The 17,819-nt window shown below is 54.5% G+C and overlaps 1 protein-coding gene and 1 pseudogene across 1 annotated transcript; both read right to left on the minus strand.

The window, feature by feature from the left end:
- Window positions 1-470: 470 nt before the first annotated feature.
- On the minus strand, window positions 471-1,712 carry LOC120225173 (annotated as a pseudogene).
- Window positions 1,713-3,749: 2,037 nt separating this feature from the next.
- IL9R (interleukin 9 receptor) lies at window positions 3,750-16,861 on the minus strand. The gene is made up of 9 exons (XM_039223444.1): window positions 16,740-16,861; window positions 12,212-12,325; window positions 11,797-11,908; window positions 11,489-11,667; window positions 10,836-10,981; window positions 10,232-10,428; window positions 9,651-9,779; window positions 8,572-8,656; window positions 3,750-7,067 (listed from the first exon to the last, which is right to left on the minus strand). Exons 1-9 carry the CDS (start codon window positions 16,765-16,767, stop codon window positions 6,603-6,605), a joined length of 1,455 nt encoding a protein of 484 aa, XP_039079375.1. The 5' UTR covers window positions 16,768-16,861; the 3' UTR covers window positions 3,750-6,602.
- Window positions 16,862-17,819: the final 958 nt, after the last annotated feature.

Genomic DNA, 17,819 nt, shown 5'->3' on the forward strand with positions numbered 1-17,819 from the left:
CAGGGGAGGGGCAGAGAGGGAGAGAGAGAGAGAGAGAGAGAGAGAGAATCACAAGCAGGCTCCACACTGTCAGCACAGAGGCTGATGCAGGGCTCAAACTCACGAACCATGAGATCATGACCTCAGCCGAAATCAAAAGTCCAACACTTACCGGATGGAGCCACCCGGGTGCCTCAATATACCTACTTTTCAACGTGCATCCAACTGCGTCAACACCAGAACAGAGAGGACCCCAGACGGGCCCAGGGTGGCCAATCGGCCGGCATCACGCACACCTGCTCCACCCTACACACATCTCTGGCGGCCCCCAGTACACTTGCAACTAGATGCTCTGGGTGCTTCTCCTCTCCGAAAACAGGAACACTCGCTCTGCCTCACCCCTACTCACTCTCTCTCTCTCTCTCTCTCTCTCTCTCTCAAATAAAGAAATAAACATTAAAAAATGGTACCCACATATATTTTCTTTTTTTTTTAAGCAACATGTTTAATTGGATGATTTCCACAAACTATACACGAAGTTTCTAACCATCACAATTCAGTGAAGTACGAAACATTAAGTTACAGGCTGTGGGAGAAGGCAGCACCCATGGTGGCACCTTCCAATCCTGGTTGGTCTGGGGGAGTGGGGCGGGGGAAGGTTTCATTTTAAACTGAGCCCCTCATATCAATGTACAAAAGAATTACTCTGATCGATATTAAATTGTATTGAAAACAAAATGGACTAAAAAGCAACTACTACTCTAAGTTGGGGGTGGAAATGGGAGGAGAGAATGAGTCCTTCGAAGCAGGAAGGGAGACAGTCGGGGGAAGGTTCTGTGGCTGTGACCCCAGGTGGTCCCTCGCGCTGCTCCATTTTTACTTTCAGCGGTCTCAGGGAGGTCCGATTTTTCTTCTCTTTCTCCCCCTTTGTATTTGCTTGGAAGTTCCGCCAGGTCGTGGTTCCACACGACCATCTCGACTTTCCTCAAAGTTTTTCTGCCACTCCCTTTCTCGTCTGGCTTTTTCTTGAGCTTCAATCTCTTCTTCCCTTTGTCGCTTCCTTTCATGCATCTCTTTGGCTTCTCTCTCTTTCCTTTTAATTTCCAGCTCAGCAAAGAGTTTCATGGTCTGTTTATATACTGCTTGTTTGAACAGCTCTGGATCATCCTCCTCCACATTGGTAGGTTTTCCTTCCTTCTTTAATTGCTTTTTTCGCTCTTTCACAGTGTGTTCCACGTATTCTTTTCCTGCCTGAATTACATCCAGGGCCCTCTTCTTTTGTTCCTGATCCAGTAGCAACTTGTAAGCTTTGTCCACAGCTTCAAAAGCCTTTTGTGCTCTGTCAGCATCATCTTGGTTTTTGTCGGGATGCACCAATATGGATAACTGTCAAATCTCTTTTTTATTTCTTCATCTGTCACTTCAGGATCTATCTGAAGAACCTCAAACGGGTTCAAATTAAAGTAGGAGGAACCAGGACGGGTCAGTCTTTCAATCTGATTTTTGGATGTTAGAACTGAATCTCTCTTCTGTATTTGTTTGACCTCACTGTAGAAGGTCATAAATGCTTCCTCCGTGCTCCCTCCACCAGCCGAAGCCCTGCTCTCTCCTGGAGCCGCCATTTCCCCGGCCCAACAACCACGTGACTCTCCTGCGCAGGCGCAGCCTCCTGACCCACATATATTTTCAAATGTAAACCTATGAAAATTATAGCTCTACTTAACCTTGAATTCAGTGATGAGTTTAAAAAAAAAAAAAAAAAAAACACCAAAAGCCAGTCCAGGAAACAAAAAATTGCTAATGTTCACTTTCGTAAAATATAAAACTATCTACTCTGTGAAAGAGCCACTACATAGAACAAAAAGAAAAGCCACAGATGGGGATAAACTGTTCAGAAAACACATGTGAAAAAGGACTTCTATGCAAAATATACAAAGAAACTACAAAATTGAAAAAGGGACCAACAACCCAAATGAATACGAGTAAAGATCTGAACAAACCTAAACAGAAAGATATACAAACGAGAGGCAGCTCAATGGCTCAGTTGGTTGAGCCTCCGACTCTTAATTTCAGTTCATGTCATGATCTCAGAGTTGTGGGATGGAGCGCTGCCCTGGGCTTCACACTGAGCATGGAACCTGCTTAAGATTCCCTCTCTCCCTCTCCCTTTGCCCCTCTCCCCCATCACCCCCTCACCACACACACTCTCTCTCTTTCTCTCTCTCTCAAATAAAAAGAATAAGAAAACTTCTTTTAAAAGATATACAGATGAAAAATAAGCATACAGAATATTGCTCAACATTACTTGTCATGAGAGAAAAGCAAGTTAGAACAGCAAGCTGGCACCGCATATCTATAGAAGTGGCCATAGTCTTGGGGGACCTGGGTGTCTCAGTTAGTTAAGCATTAGCCTTTTGGTTTTGGCTCAGGTCATGGTCTCGAGGTTCATGAGTTTGAGCTACGCACTGGAGCATGCTCTGACAGTGTGGAGCCTGTTTGGTTTCTGTCTCTATGCCCCTCCCCTGCTCATGTTCTCTAACTCCCTCAAAATAAATAAACTTAAGAAAAAAAAAAAAAAGGTGGCTAAGGTCTTCAGGAAAACTAATAGCAACAGCAACAGGAACTTGAATTCGTTGCTGGTGGAATGTATAATGGTACGGCCATTTTGAAAGACACTTGGCAATTATTTCCAAATACTATATTTCTAAATACAGTCTCACCACATGAACCAATAATCACAGTCCTGGGTATCTGGACAAGTGTTCTGAAAACTTATGTTCAAGTAACAACCAGCCTATAGTTACATACAACATCTTTCTTCAAAGTGGCCAAATACTTTAATAAAACCGGATACCTTTCAACAGGTGAGTGAGTAACCAAGTGAGAGGCATGCATGCAAGGGAATACTATTCATCCACAGAAGGGAACGACCTATGGAGCAAGGCCAAGACATGGATGAGACTTACACGCAAGCTCCTCAGTGACAGAAGACAAACTGAATAAACTACTCACTATATGATCCCATTTGTATGACATGTGGGAAAGGCAAACTTACGGCCATGGTAGACAGCAGTGATTGGACGTGGTTTGGGGGGCAACTTGGCCAGGAGAATGGCTGATGAAATGTGCAGATGGGCCTGGTGGGAGGGTTCGCCTCTGCTTGGGGAGATCTGCTAGGAGAGCGTGAGTAAGTCTGGTCTGAAACAGCAGTGTCCATAAGAAAAGTCCTTCTTGCTCTAGGGGACAAAGGTCTTCCTCCAACACAAGTGTTACTATTTCAGCACCAGTTCTTAGGTAGACTTTTTTGAGGGTGTGATAACATATATAACATGAAATTTTCCTTTTATTTTTATTTTTAAACATAAAATATACATAACATACAACTTACCAATTTCACCATTTTTTAAAATTTGTTTGTTTATTTTAGAGAGAGAGAATGAATGAGTGCGGGAGAGAGGCAGAGAGAGAGAGAGAGAGAGAGAGAGAATCTCAAGCAGACTCCACACGAAGCTCGGGGCCCAATGCAGGGCTCGATCTCATGACCTTGAGATCATGAGCTGAGTGGAAATCAATAATCAGATGCTAAACTGACTGAGCATCCAGGAGCCCTTCACCATTTTTTAAATGTTTATTTATTTATTTTGAGAGAGTGTATGTGTGTGAGGGAGGGAGAGGGGCAGAGGGAGAGAGAGAGGGAGAAAGAGAGAATCCCAAACAGGCTCCATGCCCGGTGCCATGACCTGAGCTGAAATCAAGGGTCAGATGCTGAACAGACTGAGCCCCCAGGAGGCCCTCATTTTCACCATTTTTAAGTGAATATTCATAATGTGTAACCATCACTGCTATCATTTTTCATTTCCGTCGAAAAACGCGCGACAGTTCTAATTTCTTCACATCCTCACCAAAACTAGCTTGTAGTTTTTAGAGAACAGCCATTCTAACGGGTGTGAAGTGGCAACTCATTATGCTTTTCATTTTCATTTTCCTGATGTCAAAGGATGTTAAGCATCTTTTCATGTGTTTATTGGGGTTGGATTAGGCAATGATCTATTGTGTATGATACCAAATACCATGCGGAACGGAAGGAAATATTTGCAAATGGAATATCTGATATGAGTTTAGTGTCTGGAATAAAGAAAGAGCTCCTACAACTCGACAGCACAGGGACAAGCAACCCAATGAAAAAATAGGCAAAGGACTTGAACAAAGAAGACAGACAAGGAGCACATGAAAAGATGCTCAACGTTACCAGCCAACTTGCACCAGGGAAATGCAAGTCAAAATCACAGTGAGGCACCACTTAATATACCCATCAGAAGGCCGACTTAAAAAAAAGGACACTAACAATTGTTGGCGAGGACATGTAGAAACTGGATTCCCAGTACGTTACTGACGTAAAATGTTGAAGTCACTGTGGAGAACAGTTCAGTGGTTCCTCAAAAATCCTAACGTAGTTAAAATGACCTAGTGATTCCACTCCAAGGAATACACATAAAAACATGGAAAACGGGTATGGAAACAAAAGCGTGTATGCAAAAGTTCGCTGCAGGACCACTCACAATAGTGAAAGCGTGGAAATAACCCAAATGCCCAGCACAAGGCTGAAGGAACTGCATGTGGTCCACACACCCAATGGGATGATATTCAGCCATGGAAAGGACCGAGGTACCCATTTGGTAATGTGGATAAATCTGAAACACACTACGCTGAGGGAAAAGGGTGTGCAGAAAGTCACATGACTGTGTTTATACGAAGTGTCCAGAATAGGCAAATCCACAGGGACAGGAGCCAGGCAAGGAGCTGCATGGGACGCGTGGGGGGCACAGGGGGAGCTACTGCTTCATGGGAACGGGATTACCTTTGGGCCTGATGACAGTTGGACAATATGATGCATGTACTAGATGTCACTGAATTGAATGCTTTAGAAGAGTTCTGTTTAGAATGTGTGAATTTCACCACACTGGAAATTAAAGAAAGAGGGCCACGGCTGGCTCGGTCGCTGGAGCATGCAGATCCCAATCTCAGGGTTATGGGTTCTATCCCTGTGTTGAGTGCAGAGATTACTTAAAAATAAAAATCTTTAAAAAACAAAGAAAGAAAGAGAAGCCACTGGGCATCCTCCCTCGCCAGGGAGGGTCCCCTTCCCTCACTGTGCCCAGCCTGGCATTCCAGGCCCTCTGCGGCCCAGCCAGCCAAGTTTTGAATACCTCAGCTCCAGCCCATGCCGTGTGGCCAACTGTTCAAGCCACCAGCTGTGTGAGGGTTCCAACTCCCAGCCAGCTGCTCTCTGACTCCATCAGTGCCCAGCGCTCAGCGACTTCCTGACCCCAAGGTCTTCAAACCTTGCTCTGCTGTAAACCGGACCAAAGCACACAGTGTTCAAAGGTCATTTCATCATGAAAAGGGGAAACCAGTGTTTTCTGAGCACTGAGACGTTCAGGCGGCTTGCTCTGGTGAACTCTCAGCAACACTAGGAGGGACTGTTGGTCCGACGGGCCGAAGGGGCAGGGATGGCTCACGGATGGTCGCACAGCTTCTAAGTAGGTGCACACTTGAGCTCTGTCCCAAAGCCAGGTCTCTGGGTGCCACTGAGAGAAGAGATGTGACTCACAGGAATAATGTCTCCAGCCACACAGAAGAGGCAGCCCCGCTGTGGGGGTCACTTGTCACGTGCAGGTGGCCCAGGCTCCCTGTGAAGCCACAGGAGCCACACAGATGCTGCTATAACACCCCAGGCCGGGGCTCCCCATGGGTCAGGTCGGCTCCAGGAAGTGATTCATGCTATTTTTTTTATCCTTGGCTAGAGCTGAAGATACTTACATTTCACTTCCGTCCACACCCCACCCTCTCTCTACATGCTAAAAATACATCCTGGGTCCTGACTCACCCCTGCTGACCATGATCTGGCTCAGCTGAGGCTCCCCACAAAACCCCAGGGGCCTCCGCACGCAGAGGGGAGGGGAGGCCTGTCTGAGGCGGAGGGAGCCTTTGCCTTTGGGAGCCTGGGCACACAAGTGCTTTTCTTCTGTACAGGACACAGGGGACACCAGAGACTCATGGAGAGGTGCCCTCTCTGGCTGGTTACCCGGAGAGGGGAAGGCCTCCATTGGATCCTAACTTCAAAATGTCACCACCCCCAGCCCCAAAAAAACAAAGAATAGGCCCCAACGCCGTGCACTTCCTCCAGGCCCCTCTCGCAGCCAGCAGCAATGTGAAACGACCACTGAGTCCCTTCTCATCTCAGGAGGATGGGTGCCTCGGGAAGGCACAGGAAGAGGATGCTCGGCCCGGTCATGGTGCCTCATATGCGTCTGCTGGGTGCTGGCTGGCCCGTTAAGGGCATGATGGCAGTTCAAGCTGTGGGGCCAACAGCGCCCCTTCTGTGAGGTGCCAGGCCGGAGCCAGAAAGCAGGGAGTGGGGGCTAGGTGATGGGATGCTGCGGGGAGGGGAGAGAGGATGGTCACCTGCCTCCTACCAGACAGGGTATCTGTGCAGGAGTTTCACTCTCAGAGACTTCAGTCTATTTTCCACATGACGGACAGTATGCAGCTGACCAAGTCAGGCTTCTAGAGCAAACCCAGTGTCTGCAAAGGGTAGGAGCGAAGAAAGTGCCCTGAGGGCCTCATGCGACACACTCATTGGGGTCTTGCACCTCTCTGTGACCACATCCTATGCAGGTCCCTCCTTGCCAGGCATCCAGGCTCTGCTGGTCACAGGACAGGCCATAGGCCAAAGCCACGCTGGGTCCAGAGCTCTGCAGGTTTCCCAGGAAGGTCGAGGGGCAGCCCAAGGCACAGTAGTCACCACTGCTACCCTCTGCCTGCGGGGGAGCGGGCCTGCTGGGGCTCACAGGGACCCAGTCCTCCTGTGGCAGGTAGGCAGGTGACTGTGCTCCCTGTGCCACAGGCCCCACTAGCAGCATGGCCTCCAGGAGGCCCTTCTCCTCTTCCTCCACGACCACTGACTGCATGGGGTCACAGGTCAGCCACGCAATGGCCTCCGGGACACTAGACTCCGAGGCTCTTCTTGGGGAACCGACACAGTCCGGGCTCGGCAGCAGACCAGTTCTGTGGGCCCCTATCCAGGTCTAGAACAGAGCATGGTGGAGGGTGCGGGGGGGTCAGGCAGCATGTTCAGGACTCTCCCTGGAAGGAGCCTCCCCTGCTCCTCTGAGAAGCTCTCCTGACATCCGTGCCCAGAGCCCAAGCGACAACTGTGCCCGGAACGTGTTGTCTCACCCTCCGTGTGCTGGCCCAGCCTCGGCACGGGCCCCGGGGTCTCTTCGGACCCTCAGTCATCAGCACTGGTGACAGGTGCCAAGGACAGAGAAAACCCTGGCCACTGCTCCAGGCACTTCCGTCAGCTTGCAGACACTGGGTACCCTCTCTTGAACCCGCATGCGCGCGCGCGCGCGCACACACACACACACACACACACACACACACACACACACACACACTGTGAGAGGCTGTTGGAACCAGCGCCGCCTCCTCCAGGAACATACTGCCCAGCCGGGACCAGGAATCACCACCACATGGACCACACGTACCTCCCTCTGTTGCTGCCCTGCTCCCTGGAGAGCTGACCCAAGGTTCCCTGTCACCACTGGAGGGGTCTAAGTGCCCTGGCTGGCGACGTCGGTCTGCGGAGGAGGGCTGGGTGCCCGTGGCCCAGGAGATAGATTCCAGGCAATGATATATTCCAGACTGATGGGATCTGCCTTTGCGCCCAGTCACCTCAGGGGTCTTGACAGTGACGGCCACTGCCTGGGAGAAGGAGGTGGCCTCCACCGAGGACAGAATGCTCAGCTCTGAGCTTCAAGTTATACTTTTGGACAACAATCTTGAAAACTGGGCTCCCTTTAAAGAATTTTTTTTTAATTTTCTGGGCTCCCTTTTAGACAGAGGGAAGCCCAGCATTGGCAAGTGGGGAGGGGAGGAGTGGGTCCAAGAACACCAGGAAGCATCACCTTGCATCCTCCACCCAGAGTGGGGAACCTGAGACCACTTGCTGGGGCTCCCTGCCCCCCTCCTGCCCAGGGAGGGGCAGGAGCCTCCAGGCCATGGGGGCAGAGAGGCGTCTGCTGCGACCCTCCGGGTAGTGCTCACCATGGCACCACAAAGGGGGACATGTGGGATGTACTCAGTGGCCATGGTGCTGGCATGCGACCCAGGGAAACCGGGAGAGGCCGGGCACCCCACAGTGGTCAGCAAAGCAGTAGCCCATAGACCCCTGAAGGTCCCACTGATAATGTAAGCACCGGATCTTCCCTACAGAAACCTCCAGAGAAGCAGGGACGACACGGGTGGCAGCTGCAGACAGCAACACGGTTAGTACCTCCAACTGACCATATACCTCACAGGGGCTCCTACCCGAAAAATGAAAAGGAACCCACAAGAGAGAATAAAGTTAACTGTTTTCATGCCTTTGAGGCACAGCGTGTGAACGTAAATGACTGCGTATACCAAAAAAAGCTCAGAGCCCTGACAAAGGCTGGCCCCCAAATCTCACCAGAAGTCCACCTCCTTGTCAGGCCGGACTGCGGGCGGCCCAGCCACGTGCCCCACCCCTGCCGCGGGCTGTGCACGCACCTGGAAGTCCCCGTTGTGTACACTGTAGAGGGAGTGGAAGAAGGCCACCGGAGAGGGCACGTTCTGGTAGAAGCTTCTCTTCACCCTGAGGCCAAGAGAGGGCAGCTGGAGGCCTATGCGCGCCCAAGGAGGGGTCCTCGGAGGCCCAGCTCCGGGAGCCAGGATGTCCCTGCAGGAGCTGTGCTCCCTTCCAGCCAGAGGTGGCCCTGCTTCATCGGGGCTGCTGCCACTCTTGCCTCTTGTTGGGTCCAAACCTGCTCTCGGGGTAAGACCCAGCACTTGTCCCTGTGGCCTCCCTGGCTAAGGACCCCATAGAACTGACTTTACAGGGTGGGCTCAGGGCTACAGGGTGACCACTGCGTCCACAGCCCACAGCGGGAGCTGGCACCTCTGGGAACCACACTGGCGCTGCTGGGAGGCAGGGAGCAGCTCCCTGCCCCCACCCGACTCAGCACCAAGCCACAGACCCAGCAGCCCTGCCATGAGGATGTGGCACAAGCTCCAACACAGCAGGTGCATGTCAGCCTCCCCAGCCTCCCGGGGGAGGAAGTGGCCCTCCGGCTCCCCACCTCAGGAGTCCCCACTTGCATCTCATCTGCCCTCTGGGCTTCTCTTCCTAGGACCCAGCAACCTCCTCCGCTTTGCTCCCCCTCCGCTTCTCTCGCCACCCTCCGGACACCAGCACTGGCCTCCCAGTGGGTCCCCCCCCATATCCTCATAGCCCTCAAATCTATTCTCAGAATATAAACCCGATCTTGTCGCACACAGTTTCACAGGCTCCGAGGCTTTTCTTTTCTGAGGCTCCCAGGTCAAGCCTGGCCTCACAGCCCCACCAAGCACCCCCTTCCTCACCTGGCAACTGAGGAACTCCCCCACGGGTCCAGGGCAGAGGCTGAAACCCCCCCACCCCTTTCAGGGCCAGAGGTTTGGCCCGAGATGCCCCACCTATCACACACCTATACAGAGACACACTGACTCACATGCACACACAGTGACACGCACACAGAAACTCACACAGAGACACACGAACACATGCACGCATGCACGCACGCACGCACATACACACCTTGGCTACCGACCTGGGTGAAAACTTGAACAGGAGGTAGGTCAGGCTGGTCAGTAGCAGAAAGACGGGCACGGCAACAAGGGTGCTGTCAGGCTGCCCCCGAGGTGAGAACGGGGGACCTGTGGGTAGGAAGGGCCCAGGGCTGTGAGCCTCTGTGGCACCAGGATGCTCCTCCGTCAACATGGCAGAGCACCCCTGGGAAGGCCACTGTGGACATTTACTCATGGGCCACAGAGGTTTGCATCATGCTTGCTAATGACTCACCTACCCTTGGGCCTCCCCTCCTCCATCTGCAAAGTCATCAGGGTCACCCACCATTCCTAGCAGGTCACAAAAGTCAGCCCAGCCCTCCCTTGGGAGATGAGACCATGTCCAGCCTCCAGAGACAGAAGCATGGGCCTGGTGTGCCACCCCGGGCCACACTCCCTCCCAGTGACAGGCAAGGACTATAGCTTCCAAGAAGGCCAATGCTTGGCAAGTCAAGCATCTCAGATTTCCAGAAGAAACTCAGGGAGGGGCTTCCAGGAGGGCGGGAGGGTGGGATAAGCATGGAAGGGAAGCGCTCTGGGAGGGAGACCCCCACCTCGGGCAGACGTCTGGGGGGAGGGAAAGCACACAGGCTGGCTCCAGTCACTCCACTGGCCTTCATAACGCTGCTCTTCTACCACGTCATCCTCCGGCATGGCCATCTGGACGCGCAGCCTGGCCTCGTGGCTGGAACCGGGGCCTAACTCGACGGCTTCAAGCCTGAGCCAGGTCACCCCAAAAATGCGATCCCTGTGCCGGGCCTGCTGTGGGGTGGAGAACAGTTATCATTTGCTGAGGGTGAGAGGGGGTCCGTCAGCCCTCAAGAGCACACACGCGCGCACACAACCATACGCACACGCGCACACACAGCCCATCAGCACACACTTACACTCATCTGCCCCCATGTGCGCTTGCACACACAAACACGCTCACGACACTCTCATGCTTATATACATAGGCATACCCCGTGCTCACTCACACAAAGACACATATTCCTGTACACACAGGTACACTCACATACCAACACACGTGTACACAGTCACGCTCCTGACTCTGGTCACCTCCCTTCCTTGTTTATTCCAGGCTGACACCTCCCTATGCGTGATGAGGAGTGGCCCTGGGCTGCGCTCCCAGGAGACAGAGGCCCCCAGAGTAGTCGACCCAGCATTACCTCCCAGGCCTCCCCCTGCCTCTTGAAGGCCAGCTCATAGCTGAGCATGGAGGTCAGAGGCTCCAAGGCAGGACTGACGTTCCAGGTCAGGACACAGTAGTCAGAGCTGACATTGCTCTGCAAGTCAGAGGGAGGGTCCAGCTTCACTGAAACAGAATGAGGCCACGTGAGGGAGGGCCGGTGAGCACGCCCAGCACTGGGGGCTGAAAATGTTGGAGGCGGGGCGTGGCCAAGGCCCCCCAGACAAAGGGCCTCACTGGGAGGCAGATGTGTGTCTCCTCTCTGGTGCTGTCTCCCGGGGAAGGACAAGATGACAGTGAGTTCCCACAGCCCCCGCTGCCATAAGTTGCTGCTGGAAGTGCTTCCCAGTGTCTAACTCGAGTTCTTCCTACTATGACTGAAGTGTATTTCAAGTGACTTGAGTCATACCCTTGCCCCACCTCACAGCCCTGAATCTTCCTCCTCCTCCTCCAAACCCCGCCTCTCCGGGAACCAGCGGCCCCTCCCTCCCCCTCCGGGCTCACAGCCCTGGGTGTCTCAGCAGGGACAGAGAGCACTCACTAGGCCATGGAGGTTAAGGGCAATGGGACCCTGCCCCCAAGCCCCACGAAGCCAGGGTGCTCCCCACCAAAGCACCCCACCTCAGGCCTCACCGTGTCTCCGGGGCAGGTACTGTGGGTCCACCAGGCTGACCTGCTCCTTCCCAGAGACGTAGCGGTGGAAAGTGATGGTGAAGTTGTCAGAAGGGACGAGCACCTCCTCGGGCGGCAGCACCACAGTGCACTCGCTGGCCCGGAAGACGCATCTGTGCGTGCTGCCCACAGCGTGGTTGCTGGAAAGGGTACATGTCGCCACCAGGGGCCCGCCGCACCAGCCCAGCCCCTACTGCTGCTATCATGGGGACCGATTCTCACCACGGCCCCCGGCCCCCACCCAGGTGGGCCTGGCCCCCCAGCCTCACCTGGTGAAGAGGAGCCAGGGGCTGGGGCCCTGACCCGGCTGCACAGCAGACCAGCGGCAGTCGATCCTCAGGATGTTGTTGTTGAGGCAGGTGAAGGACCCAGCCACGAGCCCTGGGGACAGTGACAGTCGGGAGGTCATGGTGGCTGCCTCAGCGCAGGATGAGTACCTAGCAGCTGGCCCCCTGACAGGGCAGTCCTCTGAGAATGACCCCGGGGAATGCATCGAGGGCGGGGCTGGGAGGTGACGACGACGGGCTCTGACCCACGGTACACGGGTGGGAATGAAGTCTAGGCTGGTCCCTGGCAGACAGCACCAAGCACAAAGCCTCCCCTGGAGCATGAAACAGATGACAGCCCTGCCCCCCAAGCTCTCCACCCACCCGCCTCACACAGACACCAGGACCCAGCCCTCACCTCCTCCTTCGCCGTGGACGGAGACTCCCAAGCCAACCCACGTGCTGATGCAGGTGCAGATCAGGAGCCAGGTACTCAACTCTCGCATCAGGGCCTCACTCTCCAAGGTCCATCCTGCAAGGGACTCGGCTGAGAGCAAGCCCCTTGGGACCCTCGCCATGAGGGCTGCTCCCTGGGGGGGCGTCTCCCCATGAGGTGCACTCCCTAAGGGGTGTGCTCCTCGTTGACAGCTGAGTGGGTCACTACTGACACCCTCACCATGTCCCATGACAGGGATTGGGCACCACAGCCTAAGCTGCTCCCACAAGAAATTGAAGCTCAGAAAGATCCGTTGGCCCGACCAAAGATTCATGGCCACAGCGTATACCACGGTGCCCTCAGGCCCAGTCTTCTGGTGGGTTCTGGACTCGGAACCAGCTACGTGTCTGAGTCTGCCTGTGAGGTTCCTCTCTGGGACGGGTATTCTCTGCCAGCATAGCCCCGTCGCTGGGCCCAGGTCCTGTAATGCGCGGGTGACTTTGTGCCAACTGTGTAGCGTGCACCACACACACCCTAGAGTTTGCACAGCAGCCCTGTTAGAAAAACGTCCCTACACACAGTCGAGCAAGCTGAGTCCCAACGAGGGGGAATGCCCAGGATCAAACAGCCAATGTCTACACATCCTGTCTCCCTGTCGTCTCCTTAAACAAAGCCCCATCCCAGTGTTGTGACCCGGGATTAGGTAGGAGGACTGCAGTAGCGTGTCCTTGCAACAGACGGCAGTCCCGAAACTCTGTCAGTCACGGCCCTGTTTAGAAGGTTCTGGCCCTGCAAAGGAGAGGACCCCAGGACAGCAAGGCTCTCTGTGCTGGAGTGCCGGCCTGGGCGACAGGATCCCTGCGGGGAGCAGAGGTTAGCTGGAGACCAAGGGGCTGGGTGCCGGGAGGTGCTGACTTCCTATTACCCTATGTGTAGCTCCAGATGGCGCGCTGATAGTTCCTAGGCAGGAAGCAGGGCCAGCCTGGTTATGCAAGCCTGATGGGTGATAAGGAGCCAAGAAAACAGCTAACAGACCACAGCACGTCAGCCGTCGAGGAGCCCGCACACACTCAGGCAGCAGACAGCCCTCCAACGCCCCAGCAGCCGAGCCATGTACCCGCAGGGCTGACCCATGCAAGATCCATGCTCAGGAAGCCTGCACCCTTTCCTAGAAAGCAGCATCGCCCGGCAGCACCAGCCACAGCACGGGAGGCCATAGTGAGTTTACCCCCACAGCGTCTGTCCCCTCCTGCACCGTGACTGCCTGGAGATGGGGGAGCAGCCTGACAATAGCCCATGCTTAGGGTGTGTGATGACAGGATCGGAGTGAGCATCAAGGTCAGGGGGCCTGAGGCACAGCAGCCACTTCCAAGCTGAGCGCTAACCCAAGGCCCCAGGGGGAAGGACTCCTCCGTCTGTGCAGAATTGGGCCAGTTCCGCCACGGACCAACTCACGCCGTTGCAGAGCCCGGGGTGGGGTGGTTCCAAGTTCAGCAGGCCCCAGGGCAGGGACAGCTGAGAGCCACTAGGGCCAGGACCCACCCCAGGGGAGAGCGGAGACTTATGCAGGGGTACCTGGAGGGTCGGTGCCTGCTTCTCCTGAGAACTCTTTCCACAGAAAACGCTTCTGTCTCTACCAAGTGAGCCAGGCAGGGTGGGGGCCGCCCCACACCCGACAGCTGGTGCCCCTGTTCTGGGCACGTGTCCAGCCAGTCGCCACAAAAGCCTGGGAGCTACCCACCTCCCCCAGGGCACCACTGGCCTCTGTCTCCTCAGGGCTACCACATCCCTGACCACGGACACTGGGCCAGGCGGGGTAGAAACCTCCATGCGCATACTGCCTGGTCCTGGCACAGGCACCAGGATGACCCCAGGAGACATCAGAGCTAGGACAACACCAGGCAACCTCACAGGATGGCTCTCGGAGCAGGAGGAGGGAAGCCAGTGTCTCCCCCTCGGGACAGCCCTGCTAGAAGCGTGGCTGACACCAGCACCCAGCGCTGCCCCTCCCCCATCAGGTCTGCGGACACTGCCTTCAGCCCAGAAGCACTCTGGTCCCTTCTTGGGACACATCTCCTCCGTGACTTCAGGGCCAAGCCCATGCGGTCTGACCGCCGGGGCCTCACAGCTTTCCTGCCCTGGTTTCCTGGCCCGCCACAAAGTCAAGGGCTGCCTTACAGCTGGATCCCTGCATGGGAAGCTGGACGCACTGGCAGACGCAGGGAAAGGTCTCCAGGCAGACTCAGCCCTCACCCTCCCTGGCCCTCGCCCTGACCACTCACCTGATGCCGGAGGAACCGCTGCCGGATCAGGGTGTCTTGCTGGCCACCCTGCAAGTTGGCCTCATGCAGATGACTGCATCCACCTAGTGTCCCCTCCTACACAGACTGTATTTTATTTATTTTTGTTTATTTATTTATTTTGAGGGAGAGAGAGCAAGCATGCGAGTGAGCTTGGGAGGGGCTGAGAGAAAGAGAGGGAGAGAGAGAATCCCAAGCAGGCTCCACACCCAGTACAGCAGTACAGAGCCCAATGTGGGGCTCGCTCTCATGACTGTGAGATCAGTACCTGAGATAAAACCAAGAGTCAGAGGTTTAGCCAACTGAGCCATCCAGGCTCCCAGACTTTTATATATATATATATATAATTAGTAATATTAGAGATTAAGAAATCTCTCTGCCCAATGCAGGGCTCCAACTCATTAGCCTGAACTCGAGTCACATGCCCTAGCGGCTGCGCCAGCCTGGCGCTCCAGCACAGACCCTATGTACTTTCAAGGGGGTGATGTTCCTGTCATTCTCCCTGCCCACCCAAAAAGCTGGCAGGCGCAGAGGTGGATGGAATGGAGGCTGCTATTTTAACGGACACTTATCTAGCACTTTCTTCTCTCTGCTGGGGGAGGGGGAAGAAATTCAGACCCTGCCTCGCAAGAACCAGATACATGAGGACATGGGGCTTGTGAAAAAAAAAATGGGGCTGGGAACGGGAGCAGGAGCCCCCCACCCAAGGGCCGTGCAAGCACGCGTGGACGACTCTGGCCCTGGCGGGAATGCCAAAGCTACCAGCGGGAAGGGCCCAAAGACTGAGCTTCCTACAGTGGTGCCGACAGAGCGGGGGGGGGGGGGGGGGGGGCAGGAAGGCCAGCTGGAGTACAGACAAGGGGCAGGGAAGGCTGGGGGAAGGGCGAGGTGGCTGGAGGAGCACCTTCCACATGCTTTCTGAGAGGGGTGGCAGCCTGTGGGAGATGCATGTCCGGGGCCACACGGAAGCACCAGGCTGGAGCTGCGAAGATGGACACGCTGGGCCCAGAAGGGCCTCAGGTGGACAAAGGCACAGACGGGGGAGGAACCCAGGGCAGAAGGAGGAGAAGAGCCGAGGACAGAAGCCTGAGGAGCACAGACACTGGTTGGGGGGCGGGCAACGGAACTCACTCTGGTCTCCTGCGGGTCTCACCCACCTCACATCGTCCCTTCTGCCCAACTTCCTTCCGTATCGCATGCCCCTTCCCTCATGAGGGCCTCCCCAAGCGCCCCGCTGTCTCTCCAGCCAGACCAGACACCCCTGAGTGAGGCCAGCACAGGCGCTCAAGACAGGAGCAGGGGAGCAGGTAGTGCTGCGGGAGAAGCTCAGAATATGGGTGCTGATACAATTCTCTGTGGGGCGCCCGGGGGTTAAATGGAGAGAAATGATGCACCTTCTCTTCCCGCACCAGTCGACTGACCTCCTCTGTCCAGAAACCCCCTCAGAGCACCTTGGCGGCCCTGTCGGTAAAGGTCACTGCTATGCTGCCTCTACACCAGGCTCTTTTGGGGCAAGGAACTGTGTGATGTATGTTGCCCCCTGCACGTAGCTCCAACAGGGTAAGAGATGCATCCTCAATCTCCCTATAGACATTGGCCTTGCCTCTAAATGGCACGGATGCTCTGGGCCCCTGGGGGGAGGACTCTGGGACGTTACCTGAGCACAAACCCTCAGCTTCCCTTCCTTTGCTTGGCAGTTGATCTTCCTCCTGGAAGCCCAGCCTCACCCGCCACCCGCCCACAGCTCCAAAGGGGCAATCCCGAGACTCTGGCCCCTCTTCTGCCCGAAGGTCGCCCAAGGGCGTGGGGGGTTGAAGAGGTTTTGCCAGCCCAACGACTGGTCTTCACCGCCACTCGCGGCCATCAAATCTCAGACCATCTGGCCCCGGAACCACCCCTTGCCCAGTTACTGAGGAAGCAAAGTCTACCATACCTATTACTCAACCTGACAAACTCGGACCCTTCCCTCTGCACAGTGCCACTCAGGCCAGGTAGTGACAGCCTGTCATCCTTCAGCAAATACTGCCAACATGCTGTCTCTTGGAGACACCTGAGACCAGGACACCAGAGCAGGTAAAAGTAGGGTGATGCTCCCAACCGCCTCACCATACACCCACAGGCTCTTCCCAGAGTGACAGCAGGCTATCTGCCCTTCTCTGCCATCATCTCAGGCTGGCTTGAGTGTCGAGAAGTCCAAATCACAGACTCACCTTCCCAGATGCATCTGCTGGGTCCCATGGCAAATCAGAGGGGTCCCCCGACCCTCCAGACCTGGAGGTGACCGCTCCTGCGTTTGCAGCAAAGCCTCAGGCTGGTTCAGGATATAACTGCAGTGAGCAGTGACGTGAGCCTCCCCGGCGGGCTGATACAGGCCGCCCACATCTGAAACCACGACGCAGATCAGAGCAGCTGTCCCAAGTGAGGCTGAGAGACAACTGCCACCACTCATCATAAACCCGGGAACTAGAAGGCGGGATGATCCTTCATTCCCCTATGACACTGAATTCAGGACACCACAGACTTTGGTGATGTGACCCTTGATTAGTGGAGGAGTGTCTGCTGAATTCCTCCCAAGAAACACCACTGCAGAGAGCGGTAAACACAAAATTAACGTACACTCAGTTAAAGAAAAACAAATGATACAGAAGATAATTAAAAATGAGACTCCCCTTTATCTCACCCCAGAGGCAGCCTCTGTGAGAAGTTAAGTGCAAGTCCTTCCGGACAAAGTCAAAGTTCAAATAAATGGACATTTTCTTTTAATTTTTATTTGTAATGTTTATTTTTGAGAGAGAGAGAGATAGTGTGAGCGAGGGAGGGGCAGACAGAGAGGGAGAAACAGAATCTGAAGCAGGCTCCAGGCTCTGAGCTGTCAGGACAGAGCCCAACATGGGGCTCGAACCCACAAACCGCGAGATCATGACCGGAGCCGAAGTCAGATGCTTAACCAACTGAGCCGTCCAGGCCATTTTTAATGGATTCATACTGTGCTGAGCTTTGCAGGCTCTTTGTTCCTCTGGCTGTTTTCAACATCCTTCCAGGTCAGCACATAAAAACCTTTCACATGCCTTTAAGGGTAGCACGTGCCACGGCTCAATAATCCTGTTGGTAGACATTTGGACTGGTGCCTGTGTTTTTTTATTTCTTGAGATATATGTCATTACATTAATTTCCAGTGCATATATGCAACTTTCAACAAAGGTAGTGAACAATTCTGGGCACGGACCTTCACTCATCAGAACGAGTACTTGTATACAAATAACCGCTGGAGGTAAGAGGCGCCTGGGTGG

The sequence above is a fragment of the Hyaena hyaena genome, unplaced genomic scaffold (assembly GCF_003009895.1).
Source record: "Hyaena hyaena isolate Hyena2069 unplaced genomic scaffold, ASM300989v1 scaffold_1351, whole genome shotgun sequence".
Lineage (NCBI taxonomy): Eukaryota > Metazoa > Chordata > Mammalia > Carnivora > Hyaenidae > Hyaena > Hyaena hyaena.